Here is a 27,101-nt window from a genome sequence, read left to right on the forward strand (position 1 = left end):
ATTTTCAAAAGGCTGTATAATACCATCACGTTGTTTTGCTGTTGAGACGCTGAAAGGCTGTTACCACAGCTACTGTCATGCTATTACTGCTGCCATGCTCTCTAGGATAAAACCAGCCCAGATCTGTGTGGACATGCTTCAAACATGTCTCTGGCTTGCAGCGTAGACATAGCTTCAGGACCTGGATCTTCTCTCTGTGCAGACACATAGTGTGCTCAAATTCCTGGGACATCTCCCATGTCTGTAGCAGCTGGAAGAGCATCTGCATGATCACATCCAAGATGGTAAACAGAAATCCCCCAAACAGCTGCTCTTCATCTTCTACATGATTGTTTTAACCAAACACAGCCCAAGATGTGTGCTGTGCTAAATCTCTTCTGGTGTGAAATAAAGATATTAACTTGTTTTTTGTTAATGAATGGTAAATCTTATTGTGGAATAATAAGAGTTACAGCTGAGTAAAGTCTTGCTAAAATGCATAACTACAGCAGTGCAAACCCTCACAGTGCTGTCTTTTCAAATGTTTGTGTTTTCATATAGAGCAGCTGCTTATCTGACAGGGAAATTAAGGTTGGTAACATTTTCCATTTTACTCTGAAACCATCCTGATTCTGTCATAACTGTAATTTCTGCCATGTTTCTATTTGGGGTCAGGTAGAAATGTGATAACTGGAAAAGAATTGTGAGTGTTATGTTGTGCCCTAGGAGCAATTAAATCACGTCTCTCTACAAAGACCAAAGGTGCAAAAATTTGAAAGAAAAGAAATGGAAGGGAAGTCAGCAGGCTTTCAGGTGTGTTCAGTGTCCTCACTCTGCCTAAGCCTTTGCTCTTCCTGCCATTTCTGAGATTTGGACAAACTATTTCATGGAGCAGTAGTAACAATAATATTTTGCTGTTATCTGTGTGATGAGCAACTTTTATCTTTGCTGTTATAAACTCAGATTAAAGCAAAAATCGAGACAACTATTTTAAATTTTTCTTTCTGGAGAAGGCCAGAGTTGTTTAGCACAGCTGCCGTGACTGGGTGTTTAAGGCTGTGGTTGTGTATTATATTCTAATATAACGGACCCACAGATGACAGGCACATATCAGGCCCTTGTTTCAAAGCTCTCTTTGGGGCCTTTGATCATTATATGCTGCTATATCACAAGTTGCAATGCAAGAATATTAACATATCTTCTTCATTTTCAATGCAAAAGGGTGTGTTAGTGTCATCTTGCCTGCCAGGTTGGTCTGACAGATGAATCTTGTCTCTAATCTGACTCATGTCCACATACATAAATCACACCGTGGAATGAAATGGTATTTGGGTTAGTTGGCTGAGCAGAGCAGCTGGGAGGAGGTTAAAAGCTTGAGCAGCGCTGACACTTGAGCTGGTGGGACTACAGCACTCAGGTTACAGCAGCTCATCAACTGCCAACACTCTGGCTTTGCTGGTCTAGGCATTCTGCAACAGCAAAATATTATTCAGTGGTCTGATTGCACTCAGCTTGCTCTCACTAGGGATCTGCCTGTTGTAGTCAGACTGCAGAGTAGGATGTCTTGTGTAAGCTTTAAATCAGCTACAGAGAAGAGGGCGGCTGTGCAGGAATTCAGTGCAAGCTACAAAACCCATCCAGAACTGCACTGCACTGAGCTCTGGGCGGCTGAGATCACACCCAGCTAACCAGCTGTGCAAGGAAGTTTCAGTGTCCCAGCCCAGTGGCAGCTGCAGCCGTAGACTGAAGAGTAAACGTACCTTAGACTGGCCTACGAGGAATAACGAGATGCCTCTTGGAGTGAGAACATATCCCAGTGTGGTTCAGCCACTGGCAGGAGTAGCCAAAATTCAGGCATCAACTCTTGTGGCGGGTTGGAGAGTGAGATGGCAGAGGTGAAATTTTAACAAAAGATCAGTTCTTGGGACTCCACTGCCAAGCATACAAAATGAGCAAAATGAAGTGTCTTGGTATACCAGCAAAAAGCCCCATCCATTTAAAATACTTCACAAAATAGAACAGGCTGGTGGGAAAGAGCAAAATAAGTCTGCAAGAAGAGTGTGGTGGGTGTGTGGACACTTCTCTGTAGCTGTCTGCAGAAAAGCTAAATGCCAAATGCTGCCAAACACAGCATACACAGAGAGATCTTAAGAAACCACAGGTTCAGTAAAATGAAGAAAAAAAAAAAAAATCCCAGTGCAGCTTCCTGGCTAGCTCCACCAGGTGACTCTGCCTCACAAAGGACAGTTCAGATTTATTTTTCTTAGCTGATGCATATTTCTACTGATGATGCTTTGGGACAGCACTGAAGAAGTTATCATCATGTGCTGTTTGCTTCTTGCCGCTGCAGAAAAGTGCTGCAGTCCAGGATGTATAGCCTACCTGTGGCTAATTTGATATGCTGTGGAGTTGAGAAGGAAGTTTGAACCCCTTTTTCTTGTACAAAAAGCTTCAGGCTAAAAAGTTGGGAGACTACTGATCTAGCCGTTTTCTTGATGTAGAAAGTACAGGGTGTCAGTGACTGCAGTTATAAGCACATGATGCCTTGTCTACTCACAGTCCCTAAAAATAAGGTGCTAAGGAATTTATATGGGTTAGAGGCATTGATTTTCCACTACTCTGCATGTGAAATTTCTAAAGTGATGTTGGTAAATTAGTACTTGTAGGTAAATTAATATGTTGCCTTCCCAGTGTATTAATGCCAGCGCACTAGGGGACAGGCAGTGTTGCCTAACTGCTTCAGCGAAGAAGGTTCTTGGTCTTTGCCTCTGATCATAGGTGGTCAGGATGAGTCCCTTCTCCGTGCCAGGCCAGCACCAGAGTGTACTCTGCAGTGGCCCCTCACCTGCACCCTGGTTTTGTGGCCAGAATACTCAAGTCTGTTGCCCAGAAGGGAGCAGTGACCTATTCTGGTCCAGCCCCAACCTAGAGGCCTCTGGCAGTGGTCAGGCTATGCTTCTACTTATGTACTACTTTGACAAATATAAGTCTAAGTGAAAATAGTGTGTGAATCGCTACCATGTGCCTTATCTGTTTTGTTAAACAGGACAATATTTGCTGTTGTTTGCCACCTTTCTGATTTCCCCTCAGTCGAAGCATCCATTGATTTTTTTTTTTTTTTCCTGGTTTACACTAGCAGAAATAATTTTAGAATCAGGCTCTGTGTATTTATTTCAATATTTTTTCAAGACTATATATGCTATGAAGTTTCTTTCAGACCCTCCCTCCCTCAACAAAATGTTAAAATTTAGATGTACTTTTTATCAGTTATGCTATTTATATTCTGAATGTCACTTAATGTAGCCAGCAGAGAAGGATAGATAGGTTCTGTATTGATTGTATTTTCTGTCATTCTTACTTTATGTGAGTGGTGTAGTATGAGGGTTACAGAATTCAGAAGGAGGTATACTTATAGTCAACTTTTTGACTGGATGTAGTTTTAATTAAAGGCATTTTTTAATCAGCACATCCTATACCAAGAACAGCTACATTCCTTTCACCAAAGAATGTGTTGCTTGATTGAGAACTAGTCTAAAAAGAAAGAAAAATATTGTGTTAGTTTATTTCTTCCTTAAACTGCGTGGAAAGGCACTGGAATATTTCTTTGCATTTAACAATAACTTTTTGTTACTTTAAAATTTCAAATTTCTGTGCTCTGGAAATTCTCTCTATGACTGAGAATGTCTGGGTGAATATCATCGTAGATTATTAACTTTAAAAGTCAGTTATTTTGATACAGACCATTTAATTGTGTTTCTGAAGCCAAGCACCTATTTGTTCAGATCCCAGTGGAGTACCTACTAGAAAGATACAACATCCTGCTCCTTTAGATGTGGCCAAGGCTGCTCTGAGTTCAAAGGACTTCATTGAAGAATCAGATGTTCACCATCAAAAGTTTGAATGATTTTGTGCATAGAACCACTACAAAAGGAAGAGCAAAGAGCAGGAAATTGTCTTTAACTTATTTTTGTCCTCTCTAGGTTACTGGACCAGGCAATTTTTTCTCTTCTTATTGTCCTGATGGATTTCAATGAGCAAAGGAGAAGAAAGGCTCAAAATACACTGTTGGATCTAACTTTTATGTGTGTTATTTGCTTGCTTGTTTAACTAGGGACAGGGGGCCCTGTCTGAGAGACTAAGGAGCTTTAGCATGCAGGATCTCTCGACGATTCGTGGAGACAGCAGCAGCACTGTTCCTCCTTCGGTCACTGTACGAACAAGTAGCAAACAGAGTCAGCCAAAAACATCGAGAAGTGCATCGGAAGGCACTGGCAGCTCAGGTAGGTGCCAGCATTATTTTTAGTGTTGTGTTGTCTGGAATATCACACAGTTGAATGAAGTCATGCAGTTGGCAGGAGTATATAGAAACGGACATTGCAGGCAGCACATACCAGAATTCACAGGACACAGACATGCTGTTGAGTCTCTTGGCACTTAGGAGAGAGGACAGTATCGTCATTTGATGGTTACTATTCCTGGCTGGTACCGAGGATGGGACTCAAGCATGCAAAGGAGCCAGCATCAGTCCTTGCAATTTGAGCTGAAAGGTGAAGCTCTGGACTGGGGGCTGCAAGCCATGGTGAGTTTTCAATGAGAGGAGCTAATGGAAGTGCAAAAAGAGGGGATAAGAATGCACAGTAGTGGGCGAGGGTCATTATTATCATTAGAGCCACTATATGGTGATACAACCTCTCTCTCATGTCATCTAAACATAAGTGCAAGTTCTAATGGATATCTGGCTTGAATTAGGCCCACTTGTGCTTCTTCTAAACTGTATGGTAGCTGTTACAACACTTGACAGTTATACTTTCTGAACTTTATCACTGATGAAGCCTACTGAGAAATAAAACCCATATAAAGCACTCCTAGAAGCAGAGACCAAGGGTCTGACAGCTGTTTGTGATACGAAGGATGTCTGCATAAGCACTATTATGGAAAACAAGTCTCTCTGAAGGGCAGTGGTTTGTTTTCAAATTCTGAAAGAACAAAGGGAAGAAACATTGCCCTGGGAATAAGATCCATTCCTGAGGCTTTAGTTACAGAAATTTATTTCAAGCTTGGTTAAAGAAATCTTTGTGAGCCTGGATCCAAAGCATTTAGTTGGAGATAGCTTTGCAGCTTAGATCTCAAGAATTGAGACATGGGGAGTTATCCCAAGCAGGGGGTTCCAGATGGTTTCTGGGATTCCCAAACACCACCAAAGATCATGCAACTTGACTGATGTGATGAGAAGCCACAAAAAAGTTGCAGGCGTGTTGCACTTGGTGGCTTGTGAAACATATGCTGGCAAGTTTGAAATTTAGCAGTTTCAGCTTGTGTGTGTTGAGGTCTGTACAAACATGCACTGTGTTTCAAGCCTGTGTAGATTGCTACACCTTCTAGCTTGCTTTAGTTTTGGAATGTATTAGAAATGTCTTGTCTCATCCTTCTTAAAGAGTATCCTTCAAGCCCTTTACAAATTCTGAGAATTATAGCTCACAGACTTCTCTGTTTATTTTTTTTAACATCATCTAGTGAATAAATTTTTCTTTACAGGTAAACTGAAATAGCTAATGTTGATGCACAGTGTTTTTATTGTGATGTTTATGTAAGGTCTTGTAGGTAATCAATCTTGAAGTAATCAATCTGCAAGTAAAGTGTTCACACACACAATAGAATACTCCTACACCGAAAAAAATTTCACATATTTAGACCAAAATAACAAATGGCACAAATAAAGCATAATTTAGTTATCTTAATTGTGTAGAGCAGCCTTTGTAGTTTTGTTCTTAAGGCAGTGAACTCAGCTCACCTGGCCACAAACCCCTGCCTTAACACACAAAAGTTCTTATGTTTGGTCTGGTTTCATATCAATACTGTACAAGGAGCTCTCAAAAGGAATCTCTGTAAAGTTGAATTGTTCATACACTTTTCAAACTGAGCCTAGTGTTTATCACAAATTTTTGGAACCTAGTAATTTAAGATTTTGGTTTTAATTCTTCTTTTAATGGAAACAACACAGATTTGCAGAATCTCTCCAAGACCTTTATGTGTCCTGTCCTGTTTAGTGATTTCATTGAGGTCCCTAATCTAGGAGCCTGCTTGCAGGCCCCTTCTCCACCTGCAGACAGTACGGAGAGACACCTCCAGAGGGTGATTTCACTCACAGGTGGTGGCATCATGCTATATGGAAGACTACAGCCATAGTTTTTCTCTCACTTTTAATCAGATGAAGTGAAAGATATGTTCGTGGTCTCTCCAGTCCTTGTGCTGTTTTGTGGGCACAATTATGTACGTAGCCAGAATGTCTAGAGGGGCGAATTGATCAGAGTCATAATTGTCGTGTGTGTGTGTGTGTGTGTGTAAGAGTGTGATCTACCAGCCAGACTGTATCACATCCTGAGGGCCATATTCAGGGTGAGACGACACTGCTCTAGGCACACCAAGCCCAGGCATGGTTCCATCACTGCACCTACCGTATTTGTTTAGTTGGACATAAGCAAAGGGCAGACAGGATTTGCTACTGCCTAACAGTATGCTATATATACGTGTAATATATACATGTATGAGTATGTGCATGAGCAGTTACTACAGAACAGTTGACACACAGCTCTTCTTCCTGTCCCAAAGCCCTCAGATAACACAAATATCCATGCTGGTTGTCCCCACTGCCTCAGAAACATTAGACTTCTCTTTATATTCCTGCTTTAGAGATAATGGCACACAGTCATTCTGACATCAGATGGAGTCAGCAAAAATACCCCTGACTGCCTGTCTGACACAAGGATGACTCAGCCGAAGACCTCACCTTTCTTGTTAAGAGGTCTTTCTAACCAGCTATTAGAAGGCCTGACAGCAGTAGCTGGGATACACAAAACGAATTTAAGAACATTAATAGAGAGCCTGGCTGGGGCTGCAAACATTGTACTCTTGATCAGAGTAGAAATCCTGCTTTGTGGAGATTTTTAGGGAGGGCTTGAAGGAACGGGTCCCGCGTTTGCAGAAGCAGCAGTGTGGTGGTCAGGAGGCAAGACTGAGAGCTAGTACAGATGAATTCACACCCTGCTTTATTGCAAAATACTGGTATGACCCGGAGCACACCTTTGTTCCTCGGTGTGTCTGTAACTTGTACTTCCCATGCCCAGGTCCTGAAAGTCACATGTGGTTGTGTATTTTAAGGTCAATAAGGATGCTTGTGTATTTTAAGGTCAATACCTTAGAAGATTTCTTATATGGTTTTCCTGTATGCCTTACTTTAGTGATTATAACACGTAAAATACCTGTGGAAAGTCCTGTCTATGGATTGATCCCAGATTTGCAAGAAGGTTTCTGTTTGTAGTAACAGTGCTCTGTCTTGTCGCTACCTCTGACAAGTTTTTGAACAACTGATACGTCCCTTTTTATCTTTTCCCTTCTTTTATTCTGTCCTTTGTTTCCCAGTCCAGGCATCATAGAAGCTGCATAGGGGTCTGCTGGGATCTTAATGACTTGCTGATCTGGGTCGCACTCTTACAGCCCTTCTGCCATTTGTTCATTCAGGTGCTTCTATCCCCACCTATTTCCCTACATCCTCTATCCATACCAACCTGTGATAGTCCTCTGCAAGTGCAGCTCTCAGAGTCACTGCCTGAATTTACAAATGATCAGTAACTGTGGCAGGGACAGAAACCTGAAGTACTATTTTGACTGGATGTGTTGAGTGCTCCACACGTGGGGTTTGCCTGAGGAAGGGAGCATTGCTACACCGCAGCCAACCTTACAGGTGGAGAAGCCAAGCACTGCTTGTAGCAGCTGTAACCCTTTTCGCTTCGGGACTGGCATCCCCATGCCTGGGAAGTGTGTGTGAGCATCACTCAGTCCCGTGAGGGTCACAGTCTTTGGTGAAGGAATACGTACACAGGCTGCCTATGGGATTGCTTTTGTAGCTCCCTTTATTTCTCTCATATGGCTGTCAGGGATGCATAAAAGCTGAAGAATGTGTTTTCCATCTAGCACAGGCTCTTAATTTTCCCCACAGGAGAGACAGCCATGTCAAAGAGACAATAGCAGCCTTATGATAACGAGATGTCAGGTGCTACTCTCAGGTGAAGGACCAGCCTAACTATGGTCATTCAAGTTGTCCAGGAGTAAAGAGCTGTGGACTTGGGAAGAAATCCTGAAAATCGCGTAACCACCCTAGAAAAAACAGACTTATTTTCTCATGCTGCCAGGTTTTCACAGCAAAACCTGCTGGTGTGTGGGGAGCTGCCCTGCTGCTCTTGGTCTCAGTTTGTGGCAGACTCTGAGCTGTGAATCAATGAATGGTGGGAGCATGTCCTGAGGAGGTACTGCTGTTGCTTACCCTCTGATTAGACACTGCCCTCCACGGTCACTGCCAGCTATTGCCAGTGACTGGTGACAGACCTGACCAGACTTTTCATCTCAACTGGCACGGCTGTTCTTAATTTCTTGAGTGTTATATTCACATGCCCATATTTTTTCTTGTTGCTTAAATCATCTTAAGGGGACTTATGGGACCTACATTAAATTAGTGTTTGATCCAGATTAAAAGTACTTTTAACTGTTTTTACTATATTTTAAGGATTATACCAGACCAATTTCCTGATCTGCCTTACTGGGAGCCTCCAAAATAACTGTTTTGGGAGACCTTCAGGGGAGTATCTTGTGAGATCAAGTGACCAGGAACTAGGAGCAATTCAAGCCACCTTTGCTACTGAACAAAAAGTTCATGGAAGCACACCCTCATCTTAAGGCAAAGACGAGAGATGGCTCTTTAGATCAAGGCTACAGGAGTTTAGAAGCATCCCTCTCCCTGAGCAATGGAAACACAGCCAGATCTGGTGTGGAACTTCGTGTTGCTTAGTTCAAATCCTGTTGTGTGACTGTGTTTAAGAGCAGATAGGATATCTGAGAGAAAGTGATTTTGAAAGACAGGGGAGTGAGGAGAGGTCTATTATCTTCCCTGCACAGATGAGACTGCTGAAACTCAGGTTTCTTGGTATGAACCACTACCCCCACTCCCCTTGTGAGCATCAGAAGTGATGTGGGTTCTGGTTTCCCATCTCTCAGCACGCTTCCAAGTGCACTGAACCCCGTAGAAAGACTCCTGGCATCACTGGGCTTTGGCTCTGTCCAAAAGCTGGCTGCAGGAGCACGCTGTACTCAAGCTACATTAAATAACGGCTCAGCTTGTTTCATTTCCATTGTTGTTACTTTTATAATGTGACTGGTGCTGGTTAGATGGATTTGTGACCCTCTGAATCCCCTCTTGACACAAGCACCGTGTGTGAAGAGCTTGGCCTTTGATTAGTAACGACCACAGGCAGACACAGCAAAGGTTTATTTTTGCCTGCTGAAGAGTGTCTTATGAGGCCAAGAAATAGAATATGCAACAGTTGCCTTTGAGACAAAAGGAGTTACTCCTTTTACTCTACCCTTTGCTGCTTTTTTTCTCCTCTACCTTTTGCTGTCCTTCAGTGGTGCCCACTCTACACTGAGTAGTCCCTCTCATGCAGATGGTTCCAGGTGTATTCACACCCATCCCACAGACAGACCCTTCTCCTCCTCTTCACACCCACTCAAAAGCCACACACAGGGGCAAAGGCTGCTTTTGCCATGATTTCTGTGTGGCTGCTGACAGGTGTGAGGCATCCCCACTGCTGCTGTGAAGCACGTCCACACCTTCCATCGACATGCACCGAGGAAACACGATGATTACCCTTGGTGCATGTCGCAGGCCCACCACCTGTCCTTTTTATCTCATCTTTCGCTTTGCTCTTAGTTCAGTGCTTCCCAATTTAGTGTCCTGGCACCCTGATGATAGCCTGTGAGATTTTAGCTTTGATGCATGTTCCAACCTGTGCTTCTTCCACGGGCAGAACTGCCCCTTTTCTTTGGGAAATGTAAATGTCATGTTTATTCATCATTATGGAAAACTAGAAGCTCCAGAACAACATTTCCAAATATTTTTCAAGGCAGTCCTGTTCTGGCAAATGTCCAGTAACAATCTGCATGCAGACATTTATTTATTAACAGTAGGGGGGATTTTGCAGTCCTTAACCTTACAGTATTAAAAGCGTCCTGGACAGTGCAGATAAAACTTGCACCTTGCGATGGCTGGTGAATGACAGATGTGACTTGAGGAGTGGGATATTGGCCACTGTGTCACGTAGCTCAATCCCACAGCTGATGCAAACACGTCTCATGGTTGCTGATGTCAGTGGAAACCTCCAGTGTGGGCTGGACACTGGAGGCCAGCCTTGCTTTTGGGTGAGTCAGTGGATACCTCAGTGGCAGGAGACTTGTGTTGCATCACGGGACGGTCAGCGTCCAGAGCTGACACTGTCTGGGCCAGAGGATCAGGTATTATAGAGCCACCCTCTGTATTGCCCAGACCAAGTGCCCTTTCTGCTTAAGCTTACCCCAGGCAGAGATCATTCTCAGCTGGAATGATTTCAAAGCAGAAATGTGCAGTGTGCTTTTTGATACTCTTCACTCCTCTGACAGGAGAGAGTGAAGGCTGTTTCTTGGTTTTGCACTTGAGGACTGAAGGCTTTGCAGGACAGAACAAAGGTGGGGGAATATCAGCATTCAGGATATGTCTGGGTAGTTCAGTCCCCACCAACTAGAAAAACTCCCGAAAGATGTGTAAGAAGAACCCATATGTATATGTGTAAAATTCATATGTACAACCCATGCATATATGTGTAAAATCAGAAGCTAAATCTGCAGATCTCTTGAGATTGATTGAGACTCACCTCCTTCATACGAAGACCATAGTTTCACAGAAGCATCCAGCCAATGCGAGCCAGCACTCCTCTTGAAAGGGTGTGACACAACAGCTTGTTTCTACCTCATACTGTCTTTTCCTTGGACGTGTTTAAATCTTATTAATATATGCTGATCCCAGTCAGGGAGCTGGTTCAAGTGAAATGCTGTTCCTTGCTTCCGGGTTGCTCTTGACCTGGGTCATATCCTCAAGCCAGTACAGAGCAGCAGCACAGACATCAAGAATAGGACAAGGAAGGTGGAGGTCAGAGTTTGAGGGGAAATGGGACATCTGCTTGCAGCAGCAGCACTGGTTTATGCTGGTTTTAAATGGCTGTGAAACTATGGAAGAGCTTTCAGTGTCTACTACAGTGCAGGATAGTCGTGACTAAAGAAATCACACAGAGCTTGAACCTTTTTATTCTTCAAAAGCTTTTTTATCTGGAGTCATTGATGCCACTGTGACAATTAAATTGGAAGGCTCAAACTGGAAATTATTTCTAGGGTGTTTCCCAGACCACAAGCTATCCATAAGATGAAGCTGTAAAGGTCAGGCTTTTATGAACAACTGTGAATCACTTGCATTTGCACTGAAAGGCACAATGCAATTCCCTTGGTTGCTTTCAATCTGATGGTAATTCCAGCAAAATATAATTCCTGGAGGAGTTCTCAGCACATTCCTGAATTAGGAAATGATCTGTGGATATTTTTCCTTCAGAAGCTGTGTGAATGGCTGCACCAATGCTTGCAGAAGTCTAAATCTACTGAAAAAAATCCAGGCACGTAGCACTACAAGTCCCAGTATTGCACCCTGTGTTTATTATCATGCAGCCCTTTGCACCGGGTCCCTCTAGTCAGGAGTTATTTCTGTTTAGTGATCTGAGAACAGAGCCAGGGAGCTGTATGTAATCCCAGCTTTAACACCCATTAGGCACATAGCCTGGGGTGAGGCACGTTCCTGACTCTGTGCTCGGTGCTGGCGAACAGAGATGGTAGTCACTCTGTGTACACAGGGGGCCATGAAGTCCACCTCAAAATGATGCCACATATTTTCTGAGAGATAGTAGCTTAGCCTGACGAGTTCCTAACGCTCAGCTCCTCTTTCAGTGTGCACGTGTTGCTCGGTATGCCGACTCCTCAGAGGTGAGTGCTGGATTTCCTGCGCCCCAATACCCACGCATCCCTTTTGGGCATGGCTGTGTTCCTCAGCCTGGCTTGCTCCTGCTGTTCCTACTCACTGGGTTTCCTAACACCAGGGGATCAAACCAGGGGAAGGCCAGGCTGTGAGTGAGTTTGTGAGCTGTGTGTGTGCTGATGGCAAGTATTGCAGTGTTTCTCACCTTACTGACCTGTGTTACCTAAGGCTGGGGAGTGTTTCTCTGGAGAAAAACTTCAGTCCTTTCTGTTCTAGAGGATGTACCACTGTTGCTGCACCACTCCTCTGCCCCATATCCCCCAGAGCTAGTGTAAACCCACTGGGAATGCATCAAAAGCAAATCTTCCTCAGTCTTATCCCTATTTTGCTCTGCTCCCTAAGTATTGTCATGTGTTTCTCTGTTGGTGGAGAGGACATTTGTGTTTGGGATGAGCAGGGTACATGGCAAAACCCAGTAGCAGACCCTTGTATGACAAAATAGGGTTGAACAGAGTCTCCCTGCTTCAGTTTGTGCTAGAGCCGTTTTTGAAAAATGCCTTCACTGTCCCCAGCATTTATTGCGGTTACAGGCTTATGAGTGTGGTGAACGCTTTAGCTGCTGCTGGTCTTTTCAATTCTGCACCAGTTAGCTTGGTTGCTAAGAGCTGGGCCATATCACTTCTGCGTTTTGTCCCAGTGGCAGATGAAAGAAGGGGGAGGCCTCTGATTTGAGCATTCCAGAGAATGGGGCTGCCAAGCAGCTTGTCTAGGGAGAAGGAAGAAATCCAGACTGACAGCATCTCATGTTGGTGGAAGCAAAAGACCTTTGTAACTCCTTTACTTCTCATCTCTTGTGCTTTTTGTTTATTTTGCACACTCATCAACCTGGAGATGGGTAGCAGTGGGACTGAAGGATTGCAGTGCTGCCACCGTGCTGCAGCCATCTGTGCCTTCCCCCTGCCTTGCACCTGATGGGCTGCACAGCCCTGTGCAGCATCAGGGCTCCGAGGCTGGGTGATCCCAGCCTGACACAGACTCCTTGCACACCGTGTAAGTGCGCACTCATATTTGAGTTGCACACTCATATTTGCTTCGTTACCCTCCCTGTTGTCTTTTTCTGGTTCTTTGCACTAGCACGTTTGAGGTGAGTGTGCCACTGTGCAGGAGAACAAAGCCTGTTTAAGGTGGTATCTAAGCGATCATGAAACACTTGTATTCACAGTGCATTTTATTAGCACCCTTCTAATTTTAGCCTAAACCGATTTTATGGATTTGACTTCAAAGTGTTACTTATAAAAAGAATCACTGAATCCTTAATAGCCATGAGTTAATCTTAGGAAAGTAATTTAATGATGCTAAAGCAGTAATCAGTCCAATATGTTTACAAATTCAGCCCATAGTCATGCTGATCTGGTTTAAACCGCATACCATCTTTCAGATTGGCTTGTTTTACTATCCCCTCACGCCCCCCCCCCCCCCCCAACATAATCCAGTCCCTTAGACCCTGTCAATAGGGATATGCTAAGGCTCTATCTCATAGAGGGTTCATTCTGTCTCCACAGGCTGCCCTTTCTCTGTCTCCAAGGCAATAGATGCATTAATGCACTCTCAGACAACAGCCTGCAGTTTAAAATGCTCCTTTGTAAGTGCAGCTTTGGTAGCTTAGAGAGCTGACTACGTAATGTGAACACATTTTTTCAGCACCACGAAAAGCAGGGGGGAGAAAGAAGATAAGTTTGTTTAGCTAGGACTAAGTTGTCCTGAAATACTGGCAGTCATCTTTCCTTGGTACAAACTTCTGTATAGCCATTTTCAGAGTACAGTTGTTAACAGTACTCATTTCAAAGAGTTTCTAATCTAAATGAGCAGATAGTCAAGCCTTACCTCAAGCAAGAGTATTAAAGGCTGTTTTAGAGCCATGATTCAGTCTTTTTGGCAGGAGCTTGTTGCCTTAATGCTCTTGCAGGTGAAACTCAATTGTTTCTCTTGCTGGCAGACTTGTAGCAGCCCCACAGCTCTTAGGAGAGCACAGGCTGGTGGGAGCAAAAATCTGTCCATCCTGCTCCCTAGACGATATCCCGAGAGAAGCACTGGACAAGATAAAAATAGTTTGGGCCAAAAGATGGTGGTTTCATGAGGATATGGCCTGCAGGTGCCATGGGAGCGTGCAGTTATGCAGAGACTGAAGACCAAACTGAATGCAGCATGAGCTCTCCCTGTACGGGAGCAGATCCGTCACTGTCAGTGGTAGTGGGCTCCTCTGCTGCTGAAGCTTCACAGATGAGCTCTTTCCTGCCCAGTTGTCTCACTCCAAATGGCCTCACAGTCTGCACATGACAAAGCATTGACGCAATTCAGGACATTCATCCTTTGCTCTGGGCAGCATCACTAAATGCAGGTGTGTTCCACTATATATACTCCAGCATGTCGTCTTGACAGCTTCTGTGCCAGCCCTTCTCGCTGTTCTTCAGAGTCAGGCCTTTGCTGGCAAAACTCCTTCTTTATACAGGTTTCTGATTTATCTCTTCTATGTTCATAGCCTGCGGAAAGTCAGGCAGCAGCATTAAGGAACAACGGTACAATTACGTCAGAGCTCTTTTTCCCCTTCAGGAAGGACGGAGTGAAAATCTCCAGGGATATCTGTTTGTCTTTTGTCAGTACCTGGTAAATGCTTAAAGGCTGGTCAATATTAAACAAGGTTGCTTGGAACTGACATTTAAGAAGTAACAAATATTATGTTTGGTGGTATTTTCTCAACTAACGTCTCTTAGGTGCTGTTGAAAGACCTGTGGCATGGTTGAGAAGGAGGAATGATTTTAATCCTTGCAGATGCTAAATATGTCTAGAAGATATTGAATAATCAGCTGTATATGGGGAGAACTATTGCAGCTGCATGTATTTGAGGGGGTGTTTAATACTAAAATGCTGATTAGGAGCCTTAGGCAATGTAAGAAATGTGTAAGGACATGAGTGATGAATGGGACTGGTTTTTGTGTGTGCACCACAGGGTTGTGGTCCGTAGCGGTGACTGATAATGTACGCCTTAAACACTACAGCTCAGCAGTGACTGACAGTCAGCCTAGCCAATGTGTTCAGTCAGCCGTCCACAGGGTGTTGCAGCACAAAGCCAGCCCCTGGAGTTTTTCCCACAAAATAATGTTGATTCTCTTCCTACACGTGATTGTCACCCTGAAGACAAGGTGACATCACACACAATCAGCAGTACAGTTCAGCGAGGACCTTAATGGGATATTCACTTAATTGTGTTTTAAACAAATCACCTTATTGGTATATTAGATGTATCCAACTCCATCTTTGTGATCTGCCACAAATTGCACATGAGATTATTACAGTGGAAAGTACTCTTAAAAAACTAATTGATTTTGCATCAAGGGGGTTGTTCATATATCTGAACTAATTCAATTAAATGGTGTAGGTATTTTTTTGTTCTTAGCCAGTTTTGCTTCCAGCTCTTGTGCTGGGGATTTTTTTTTTTTAAAACATTTCTCTCACTGAGCTTAAAGAACAAACGCCAACTTTCCGTAGCTCTAGGCATTTTGTTCCTTAAAACTACCCTTTAGAAAACGTTGAATCAAATTTTTCAGTGATGATTTGCATCACTTTGCAACAGTAACTCTGAATGGCAATTAGGGGGTTTGGGTATTTAAAAATCTTTCATACTTACTTTGGTTATTCCAGGAAGGAAAAATTTTCATAGAAAATCAGTAGGTTCTTTAAGTACATTTGCATCTTCTGAACAGAAAGTTAAAATGTTGATTGTTGTTTAATAAACTCCAGTTGAATTACATGTATTATGAAAGCAAAGATGAAGATTTCTGTGCTCTGAAACAATCTTTCTTCCCTCTCTACACCCAAATGTTTTCCCCTAACAGTTTGTTCTTTCCTTTTCTCTATGTAAATATTATGGGACTCTGATGTAAGTGTTATGGATTGCATGAGTTTTCTTCTGAGGTGTTTGGAATAGAGTAGCATTTAACAACTTAATCATTTATGGGATGTGTTTTCATTAACTGATGGCTTTGTTGATGTGATTAGACTTGTTTGCTTTGGTTGCACTTGACTTCAGCTTTGGAAAGGATATCTGCCTCTGTTTTGTGGCTCCTGGGCAGTGTGTGCTGGTGGAGTTGGCTGCTCCTAACTTCTTGGTTTGGCAATGAAAACTGTTGGGGAACTACATGACTTGGGTCAATGTCTTCTGGAAATGATGGCAAATTTATCTTTGTTGCAGGGAAAAGAAGCTGATCACCATCGTATAATAAATACCTGTTCTCTTGCTCTTATTAAGTGGTGTGCAAACCTCTTTACCTGAATTATCCCCTGGATAATGAATTATCCCCCGTTAGCTTTGGAGTGACTTTATCTTCCATTTCAATAATACAATACCTTGCTCCTGGCTGTAGTCAGTGACTGTGGTTTTCCCCATTGCTTCCAAGGAATTACAGTGATGGGAGGAAGAATTATTGTGCCCAGCAAAATAAGGGGTGGTCCAGTTTCTCTCAAAGATATTGGGGTGCCTGATTCCCACTGTAACTGTATTTAAGTGTCAAAATTTTTCAGAGGATCTAGATCAAAGTAATTTGCTCATCGGTACTTAGAGTGGGCCAGATCCTGAACTCTGTTATATTACTGAAAATCCATAAGAGTTACTCTGGATTTACACAGCAGCATAGACCACAGCCTGAATCAAAGCAATTGCTGAAAAAACCCAGCATGCTACTGAATCCCATTTGTTGCTGTAGAAAGAGTGTAGCAGGTGAGATTTCTTAGCCCTTGTAGAATCACAGAGATTAAAGATGATGAAGGTGCAGCCCTGCATTCCCTTGTCTGTGCTGGGTTGTTCCTTGTTGTGTGTTTAATAGCTTAGATCTCAACTCTGCAGAGCACCCAAACATCTACTTTAACTTAAAATATGCCCAGCTTCGGGGCTTCCTACACAGTGTGTTGGTTATATCGGTTCCCTTTGAAGGAGTCGGGATAGGATGATAGGAACTGGAATTAAGGGGTCCACTTCCTTAGACTGTTTACAGTCTTCTGTCTTGCCTTAGTGAAGAGAGGAGTCTCATCAGGTCTGGATACTGAAAAGACATTTGCAAGAGGCAGCAGCAGCTTTCTCCCTGGCACACCAATGGATTTCCCATTTCTGCAGTGATTCTGCCCCTCCACGCAAAGGTGTGGAGCCATAAATGTAAAAGATGGAAACACCCAAAACACAGCCCGCTCTGAGATGGGGAGTGAGAGTGTCCCAAAGATCAGAGAGCCAGGAGAGTCGTCTGGTATATGGTCCAGGTTTTTACACAGCCACCTCCTGGCTGTGACACGATCCCTGGGGCTGTCAGCTGCTTCCCTGGAACAGCACACACTGCTGGCTCTGCCACTTTGGGGACATCTGATAGTGGCCTGAGGGCGCACAGCTTCTATCCTAAAGATGGCTGTTAGAAACACACAAGAGGTCACCTGAGGCCAAGTGCCGTCCTCAAGAAACATGTACCAGTGCTGACAACATGTTTTGCTCCTCAGTCTTTACCTTCTCCATAAACAAACCTTGGTGTCCCAGAACATCCATTCACTTTAAGCCTCCATCTCCTTTCTCACTAATTCCTCACATGTGTGCTTATTATTCTGGTTAATCCCCTGCTTTACATTTTCTCCTGCAGAGGACTCGCTTTCTTGGTGTCGGATTTTTTTTTTTTCCTCCTGGCATCACCCTATTCACAAAAAAACCCCCAGCTTCAGAGTTGATACTTATGCAGCAGCAGCCCTTCAGAGCTGAGTTATCTCCAGCGCCACAGCAGTGTAAATGCTTCCACAAACGTGGGACAAAGTCGGGCACCCCAGATCAATACGAGGTTGGGCTTGCCCACAATACAGATGTCCTCTCCAAGGCAGGGTGTGTATGGAATCCTCCCTTCTTGCTCTGGGTTCTAAAGAACAGGCCCGATGTATTCAAGACCTGCTCTCATCAATGGTCAGAAATGCAGTGTACAGACCTGGGACAGACCCAGTCCTTGTCTTGTCCAGTTCAGTGAGGCTGAAGCCAAACTGGTTCCCATTTGGCTGGTTTTCAGTGCCTCATTCACAATGAGATGGAGCAAGGGAGAAGGAATCAGACCAACTTCCAGTGGACTTTACAGACCTCTCTGCTGAGGGGGTCAAAGCAGTATGTGCCAGCTTGGAGGCGGAGCTCTCCTCTTGATCTTCACAGAAGCAGCTCCAGGACATGGATGTGATGCTCAGGCTGATGGAGAGAGCGGAGGAGCTGCAGGAGGCTGTGCCTCTGCTGTGCCTGCCTTGGAGACAGATGACACAGGTGGCAGAGCTCCTTGGTTATCTTTTTTTTTTTTTGCCCAGAACCCAATTTAAGAGAGAGAATAGTAATGGAGAAGGCAATATACACTGAAAAAAACCTGGGATTCATAGGAGCATTATCAGGGCTGACAGTTCCTTCTGTCTCCTTTTGCAGTGGAGCAGCTGGCTGTGGGAGAAAGGGAGCAGGGCACATTTGCGTGATCCTGTATGCTCTCAGCTTCAGCAGCCAGTGTCTCTGTGCTCTGGTCACTGAGTTCACTAGTTCTGGTTCTCCAACACCCTTCTGTCCTGTCCCATTCAAGTCCTCTTTTCCCTGGGGAAAGCCCTTGTCTCCTCACAGAGGCACATGGCTGGACCTGTGTTGTTGGGCCACTGTGCAAGCCTCAGTGAGGCAGATAAAAGAAGTCCTGACCCACTTTTACGATCTGGAAACAAAATGCCTAAAGTCCAGCCTGCAGTCCACATCTGGGGGACCTCGGGGGAAGAGGGCAGCGGGGAGCAGTCATATAAATTGGTGTTGGGGGCAGTACTTGGCCTCCAGGCTGCATCTTTGGGCGTGCTTGGTTCAGGCTTTGCTGAAAAAACATTTAATACAAAATTGACTCCATTTTTTCTTGGCTTAGAGAGGTGCCAAGGACCAGCTTCCACATCCAAGAGGGCCTAAACTAGGCTCTTCCTGGGTAGCTTACTTCCCAAGTGGAAGGATAAAATAGTAATTTAAATAAAACGTTCCTGTACTGCTTTGCCATGTGGTCTAGAAAACATTTAATTCTCCCCACAGTGTAGTCTTAACAGTCTTAAAAAACCCAATTCAGCATTATCCTGGGCCTCTCTGCAACGTGACTATCAGCATTTTCTGTACAGCTGGGAAAAAAGTCAACTTCCATCTCTTCCTGCAAACCTGCGATGGTGTTTTCCAGCCTGCCCATGCATATGGTGATAAAGGGGTAAAAACATGGGGTCAGTGGCCGGAGGATGGTGTGCACTGCTGTCTCTCGACCAGCCACATCCTGTGGGCTGAACACAGGGGCTGAGAGTTTAGCTGCTGACTTGAGTTTGGCACTGGAGAGAGCCCCAGTGACCTGCTCGTGACTCATGGTGTTGCTGCAGCCAAATCACTTTCCCTTTGTCTCTCTGTTACCCAACTGAAAGAGCTACTGGAGAATTCAGTTCTGTGCTTTAAGGATCTAAATGGATTAGTAAGTATTAGACGTGTAAGCATCCTCTTTGGTTTTAGTCTTTGGTCCAGCGGAGTCTTACAGTCAGGCTGAGACAAGAAGCACAAAGCATTATTTCTATGTATGTTCATAAACAGTCTAAGTATTGAGCCAATAATTGTGGCTAATGACATCTAAACAGCAAACACTTCCGCTCCTGACACGTTTCAGAATGAAAAAAGCCTAAGTATCAGTTATTAATCAGAGAAAGCTCCAGCCCCGCTGATCAGAAACTGTGGAGATACAGGAAGCTTGGTCATGCTGGGTGTCCTCTTCTGTACCTCTTGCTTTGGACTGTCCATTAAAAATACCATCTTGCTTCACTGTCTGGATTTAAGGCAGCAAATGGATTGTGACCAGTCCCACAAATATGGTGCCATAAGTTACAAGGATAAGAACCACTAAGCAGGCATTAATGGTCTGTAGTCATGGGGCCATAATCTGCCTTCAGATCCATCACTGGAGCTAATGCTCTATAAAATTTACTGTAGAGTGACTGAAGAGAGCCTTTCCCATGCTCTGGTCTTGCAGCAACACTCCCACTTGCTGAGAGTCCATTCAGTGCCTGGTGAAGCTTTTGGCTAACCACGGTGGATCTCAGACTGGGTGCTTGGCTTGAACTCTCTCAGCTTCAAGTCTGTTAGTGCTGCTGTGCTTCATATTTCTGCATCCCAGGCAACTCTCTCTATACTGACCAGAGGGCTTCAACAGTCATTTGGTGTCTTCTAGAGGACACTCCTTCTGGAAGCAGTAGATGCAGGAACTGTGGATGGAATCAGCATTTCAGTAAATCAGCTGTTTTATTTATCCCTGAGCCAAACAAAATAAAAAATGTATCTCATTCTAGAGTCAACCTCCAGAACATCAGAAGCTGCGAATTTAGTCTCAATTCTATACAAAATAATCCAAATAGAGTTTATAATGCCTTCATAAACAAGAGCCTTTTTGATTTCTAACCCCACAGCTGCTATTACTCAAGTGTGATGTGTGAACCTTCTGTCTATTAATCCCTGGAAGATGCATGGCTTTGCAGTGAGGTGGCATTTGACAGTGTGAATCAAACAGTCACTGACTTCCTCATCCTTTGTCTTCACGTTTAGACTGTAAATGGCCATGTTATGTAGCTGTGGACAATAAGTATGAAAATCCACCTGAGGCAAACTATGAAACAAAAGGTTCTGTGTTCTCAGATGATGAAGAGAACAATTCATTGGATTGTGCATTCATGAACAAAAGGCCCAAAAAGAAGGATCAACCCCTTGAGGTACTTCCATATTGTCAAGGCTCCTCCTTCTATGACATTTGTTACGAACTTCTCTCTTTGGTCTAAAAACACTGAGTACAAACAATACATTTATGGTCTTGCTATGGGTTTTCTCACTTTTCAGCATGTGTGGATTTCCTGGAAGAAGTCTGAATTTGTGCCTGTGGAGATAATAGTTAAACGGGCCTTCAGAGTCGGATCTGAATTGCAGAACTTGGGTTTAGCTCTAAACCACGTGCTAACATGGAGGTATTTGGGTGAGAATATCTGGATATCAACTGCTAGTTGATTTTTCATGTCTGTAGAGGAAAATACATTCTCACCCCCAAGGCAGGGTAGTCAATGGTGAGAACAGCCAGCACCCACAGCCAGAGCGCTCACAGTTCAGAGCCCAGTCCCCCTCGGTTGAGTTCACACCTAGCCAAACCCAACGGCAGTTCTTCCTGCATGACTGCCATAGGTTTTGAATCAGGCACTGTATTAACAAATATTCTTTAAGTTGCTTCATGGAAACAAAAGAACTAAAAGAGACGCAAACCTCACACTGTGGTTTGCCAAAAGCCATTTTAGCAACGCTTTGTTGTGGAGGAAATAAAATGTCTATGGGAGATGCTGTAGGCAAAGACTCCTTCCAGATCTGGGCAGGGGGGATGGAGCCACAGCCAGCAGCTCCCAGATTCGAGCTGGGAGATCTCTGCCATGGGGGAGCTGGGTTTGTTCCACCCTCCCCGTAGCTCAGTGTGAGGGAGCAGGAGTTTGGTTTGGTTAGCAGTTGTATGTCCTTCTGGTGGGTTGTCCTACCTCTGGGGGCTCTCACCAGAAGCTGGGCTCTGTTCTTACCATGGAAAGATGCAGCCTCTCTAGCTACTCTCAGAGCTGTCTAGCAGCCTCCTAAAGGAGGCAGAGCTACTCATTCCTGATTTAAGAGTCCTACTGAGTATTTAATTTACTTTAAGAGCCGTCTGGCTTCCCAAAGAGCAGCCTTCTCCCAGGCTGCAGGAGGTACTGCTCTCGTTGTTCAGCTGGGTCCCAGGGCTCCTGCTTTACAGATAGCAACTCTGAGTCAGCAGCTATGGAGTCTGGTGTGGTGCAGGATCCCCGGCTGCCATCCGTAGCAGCTTTCTTCCTCAGCTTTTCTCCTCCAGCTGTGCCTTTCTGGGTGCAGCCAGCCCATCCAGGTCTGTTTTGCTTTTGGGGATTTGCAATGGAGACTTGAGGTAAAATTTCAGGCTTGGAAGAAGGATTGAGGTGTTGGATTGATCCCATCTCTGCAAAAAACTTATTTGGCTTATGGGCAAGCTAGAAGAGATGGAGATTTAGATGGAGTCTAAACAAAACCTCACCGTGCTGCAGTTCCTTATCTATATGAATATTTATGCCTTGCTGCATAATGGGAATGTGGAAATACAGCATGATCTTGGGTTTGAAAATCCTATAAACCGGAAATTACAAAGTCCTCACTTATGAATGATAGGATCCTGTCAGAGTCTTACAGGTAAATAGGTTGATGCTGTTAAAGAAAACAAAGCTCTGGATATTTATGTAAATGAGAGTAGAATTGCTTACCAGGCCTTGCAGTGTTGAATGATGCTATGACAGGCCTCCACACTGAGAATTTGTGCTCCTCTGCAACATCTGGTAACCATTTCATTTTGTGAAGCTTGCAAGACACAACGCCATGCCAAAGCTCTTCTGAGAGAAGTATGCACTGCAGATTAGGTTGTTGGATTTTTTTTCCCGGTTTGCTAGTCTAACTAATTTCTTTCTCAGTCTGGAGAATGGGGTTAATCACAGTAAACCAATTTCATGGAGTTAGTCTGGCTCCTCCTGGGCGTTCAGGGCTCCTTTTCAAAGCTCTCTGCATCAGCTGACTGCAAGGCAAAATTGCAATACTTGGCTTCTAAAATAATAACAACGGATTGTGTCTGGCTTGTCTCCCAAGCAAGAGGCTGCTCTTTGAGAAGAGTTCTGCCTCCTGAGAATTACAGGCCCCATGTGTTTCACCTTGAGGACCCCTTCATCTTTGTAATGCCCCAAGGAGCTGTACTCTCAGAAGGGCTGTGGCTGGGATGGACAGTGCAGGACTGGGAGACACCAGAGCTGGCTTTCTGCCATCAGTTTGCTCTCTTGATCCAGGAGCTGCTGAGAATGGCACCAATTTGTCCTGGCTCCCTCAAATGTTATGTTATAAGCGATCTTTAGCCACACCTCCAGCCAAGCACCAGAGGGGAAGGTGTTGGTGTAACCTGAGTAAAGGTACAAGAGATTTCTTAACGGGGTTAGTCCTCAGCTGGTCATTCATTAATGACCTTCAGGGCCAAGATCTGCTGCTCCATTACTTCGTGCCTGGAATGGGATCATTGCCACAGAGATGCCACAGAGATGGGTGAGTTTTAAGGAAAGAAAAAATGTTTCCTATTACACCACTGAAGTTTTGTCTTGCTTTTCTGCAGGCACCGCCTAGGACCCTTAGACCTCGCTTCAGGAAGAAAAGTACCTCGTCCTCTGCCACTGAAACAATGTGAGTGCAATGAGCCAATAGCACCAAGATCCACAGAATGTCTCTCTTCTGCCTTAAAGAGCTACTCGTTAATAATGTAGGAAACAGCAGTGGGATGGATGTGCTTTGATGTACAGCATTGCAGACATGGCCTTTCTCTCTCCTCTCTCTGTATCCTTCTGTTACACGCTTCTCACATTTGTTCATGACGTGGGTAGGACAGTCTGGTAGGCACCTGCAGGTGAAGAGTCCTTGTTTTGTTTGCAGAGTGTACACCCACTCACGCTAATCCTGTAAGGCTGTACATTTACAATTCTTATTTGTGTCTGCATAGCTCTAGCTCTGTGAATGCACAGCGGAAACAAAAATAATCATGATGATACATTGACAGTGTATTTATTTATGGCTTTAGCATTAATGAAGTGGATTTGCAGAAGCCAGGAATTTCTCTTTCCTCCCTTCCTCCTCAAGACTGTAAATGATGCAACAAATGTCAAAGTACTTTGACTGTACAGAATGTCCAAGATTCATAAGCAAAAGCTGAGCTGCAACTCTGTTTCACTTTCTGCAAGCAAATCATGTGTTCTGAGAAAAACATTGTTCTAAAAACTGTAGAGGCAGAACCACTTACAGAGGAGAGGAAGAGACATGCAAGAGAAAATAAATGGTTTCAACGATGTAATGAAGGGGGAGTCTTAATTTTGATCAGACTGAGCCAGGAGAGTATTGTGCAGAAAATGATGGCGGCTAGAAGAACTAGATCATATCGCTTGTGGCAAATGTTCTACTGCCAGTTTTTAAGTATGAGCAAGCCAGGCTTGTACTAGCTACAGCAACAGAAGTTAGAATCGCTTTAGTGATGCACTTTCAGGGGAAAATGCACCTTTCTCCCCTGTCTGCATCAGTGTCAGTCCCAGTGCTCTGCTTTCCTGGTGAGGTGCTGCTGTTCTACTTGCATGAGCAGAGCAGGGTGCTGGGTCTGAGCTGCTTTTTGAAGCCTGGAGTTTCGCCTGTAGCATGAAGTTTGGTTAGAACCACAAGAACCAGATGCAGTGGTGTATTTGTATCCATATATAAATGAGAAATATAAAAGAAGAGGAAGACTTGGTTAGGGTTTGTGTATTTGTGCTTCAAGTTGGTGTCTCTTGTAAGTGTTGAGCATGTGAGATTCACACATAAGTTAATTACGTGGCCCTTTGTGTTTGCTCTTGGACCTGTCACATAGACTAGAAAAACATTAGCATTATGTAGAATGTGCCATCACTAACAGATCAGTACATGGGCTTGATGATGAACAGTACTGTTAATCTAGTTCACGTGCAGCAGTCCAGGATGCCAACAGCCGGCTGGAGTGGATCAGGCTCAGAGATAAATCTGAAGTGGCCTTTAAAACCTTTCCTCTGCCGGCTATGCATCGATATCCCAGCTGTCCCTGTCTGATGGATCACTGAGGTTTCCCCCAGAGCTTCCTACATATGTGGGGAAGAGAGAAAAAAATTATGCGCACGCACAAGTGTTTATCTGAGCTGGCTAGGAAGTGGAAAAAGCAAGCAGGTATTTCCTGTGTCTGCCACAATTATTTGGCCTCATTACCTGAGAATTTTATTTCTTTTACGTGTACTAATTCGATCGTATTTTGCAATGAGTAAAAAGGAAAAAGTCTTTAGAAAGTAAATTGAAAAAAACAACAAACCTCTCTAAATAGTAGTTATGGAAGGTTTGGAAGATACTCAGCAAAAGCTTTGAGGGGCTAAGCTTGTGTGTTTTATTTTTAAGCAGCTTTAGATTTTATTTGATTTCTTTTGGCAAACATTAAAAAGAAATAGAAAAACTGCCTGCAGTGTTAGCAGAAAATAAAATCCTGTTGCAAGCAAGCTGTTATTTCCCTGCTATGCAATGGGCTGCCATACGATAAAAAAGAAGCTGACAAGTTTGCACTCAGTTATGCCAAAAACCCAACAACATAGAGCTACGTAACATCTGACAAATTCTGTTCTCAGACATGCTGTATTAACATTGATTCTCACTAAAATTATTAAATGTGCGTCTAATCTGCTGTTTTACTGTAAACTTGACTGTTTAGCATTTCTTAAGTGCTGAGGTGAAATTGTTGACAAGGGAGTTGCCTTATATCTCTCAAAACATTCACTGTATAAAGGAGAAAAATAAACCTTTTCATATCTCTGGCAAAAATGTATTAATTTATCAACTGAGCTGTATATTTGTGTATAGATAGACAAGAAATGTGAATGCCTAACCACGTACACTTAGTGCTGTAGTGTTCTGCATACAGAAGAGAACGGTCACTTGCTTTTGATTCCTCATCTTCCACACACAGGTTGTTTACAGGTGTTGCCCCAAGTCTTTCATTTCACTCTTTGGCTCCTTGCGTTCGTTCAGAACAAACACCAGACATGAAGTCTTTTGTTCCCGTTTTTCCTCTCGAGTCTCTGCCAAGGAACGAGCCCGATTCAGGGAGTCGCCTTCCTGCGCTGATGCTGACCCCTCCTGGCAAAGCAGAGTTTTAGCAGGACTCGAGCAAAGGGAGGACGCAGGGACGGTGGCTTCTTGCGTGTGTTGGCGGGGAGTAACTCCCAGCTTCCTGCCAGCTCAGGCTCAGAGGGTACGAGCTGGCTGACCGCTTGCACGTTACTCGTAAACGCAAGCAGTCTTTCAGCTGATGGTTTAAAATAGCAACAGATCTGGCTTAAGTAAGAAAATCCCGGTTTGGGGGCTCCACAGTCAGCCCTGTACAGCAGGCAGGCACCTCCTGGCTTCTCAGAGGTGTCCTGGAGATTGTAACCCTGAAAGGAACCAGCCAGCCCTAGGAAATACAGCCTTTACCCAGCACAAGGCTCAAGTGAAACCTGAATTATTTTGGGCAAGTAGAAGAGAGGCTGAGGGGAAGGAAACTGCAGCTGAAGATGGTCCATGGAAAATGGGCCTGTGAATTACCTCATTCAATGCTTTATGACCATAAAATCACCTAAATTATCAGGAGAATTAATCTTAGAGCAGTTCAGTGCAGTCCTCCACGCCTCCGTTCTTGTTGTAGGGGTGTCAGCGCAGTCACGGCGGTTGCCAATTGCTGATTCAGGATCATAACAAATATAGACAAGACAGACTTGATGGGTATCGCTGTCACCTTGGAACTAATCCCCCACTCATCTAAACTGTGTAAGGGCAAACCCAGCACAGAAGGAAAGGAGAATCGGGTTATTTATTCCTATTAAGAGGGAGAAAGCTGCCTGGAGAGATACGATGCTCCCTAGCCTCATGTAAACAACCTGCTGCCTCCGACTGCTCTCTGAAGTGCTCTCATCTAGTGACGAAACCCATGTGCTTGTGACCGAATGCTCGTTAATCACAGTCTCCTTTTTGCTGTTTGTTTCGGGTACCCGTTTTGCATCTAGCACCATATTTGAGATAGCGGAGAACACTACGTTGGGATTTGCATTTAGACAAACTATTTAAGGATCATAAATTGTGCACTTCATGTGATTTCTTTCCTGTGATCGGTAGAAAAAGGTCTGTGATGGAATGGTACACTTAATGCCTCACACGGATGGCCATTACAACAGTATTCCAAAGGTTGATGTTTTGCTGGTTTTGTTATACTGCTTGATATACATCTTGAATAAAGTCTTAATCTTTTCTTTAAAAAAAAGGAGGAAAAAAAAAAAAAAAAAGAAAACATCCTTAGTCTGTTCAATGTATCTGGCAGGCCAGAATAATTACTTTGACTGCTGTATTATTTTTATCTCAATTCTGGCTGACTGTATATAGATGTACTCACTAAGTGCTGCATGTCCTTCAGAACTTCTTTCTGTATTATGAACTGGAAAAAAAATACAGCTGCTGAACACTCGGAGTAACTAGTGAATTCATTGAAATGCTACAGCCTTGTACGGCAAACCATCTCTTGCTCTACAG

At 43.9% G+C, this 27,101-nt stretch overlaps 1 protein-coding gene across 4 annotated transcripts in view; it reads left to right on the forward strand.

Annotated features, from left to right (window-relative positions):
* REEP1 (receptor accessory protein 1) overlaps positions 1 to 27,033 on the forward strand; it is a 71,637-nt gene extending 44,604 nt beyond the window's left edge. For 2 of the 4 annotated variants that reach the window (XM_074904323.1, XM_074904324.1), the window contains exons 6-10: positions 4,091 to 4,259; positions 11,833 to 11,868; positions 20,505 to 20,668; positions 23,122 to 23,189; positions 23,581 to 27,033. In XM_074904323.1, coding sequence (XP_074760424.1) covers positions 4,091 to 4,259; positions 11,833 to 11,868; positions 20,505 to 20,668; positions 23,122 to 23,189; positions 23,581 to 23,650 — 507 coding nt within the window. In that variant the 3' untranslated portion in view covers positions 23,651 to 27,033. Of the gene's footprint in view, positions 1 to 4,090; positions 4,260 to 11,832; positions 11,869 to 15,916; positions 16,569 to 20,504; positions 20,669 to 23,121; positions 23,190 to 23,580 lie in introns of those variants that run through there. The other 2 variants (XM_074904325.1, XM_074904326.1) reach the window with 2 other exon arrangements.
* The last annotated feature ends 68 nt before the right edge of the window (positions 27,034 to 27,101 follow it).

The sequence above is a fragment of the Athene noctua genome, chromosome 4 (genome assembly GCF_965140245.1).
Source record: "Athene noctua chromosome 4, bAthNoc1.hap1.1, whole genome shotgun sequence".
NCBI classification, from domain to species: Eukaryota; Metazoa; Chordata; class Aves; order Strigiformes; family Strigidae; genus Athene; species Athene noctua.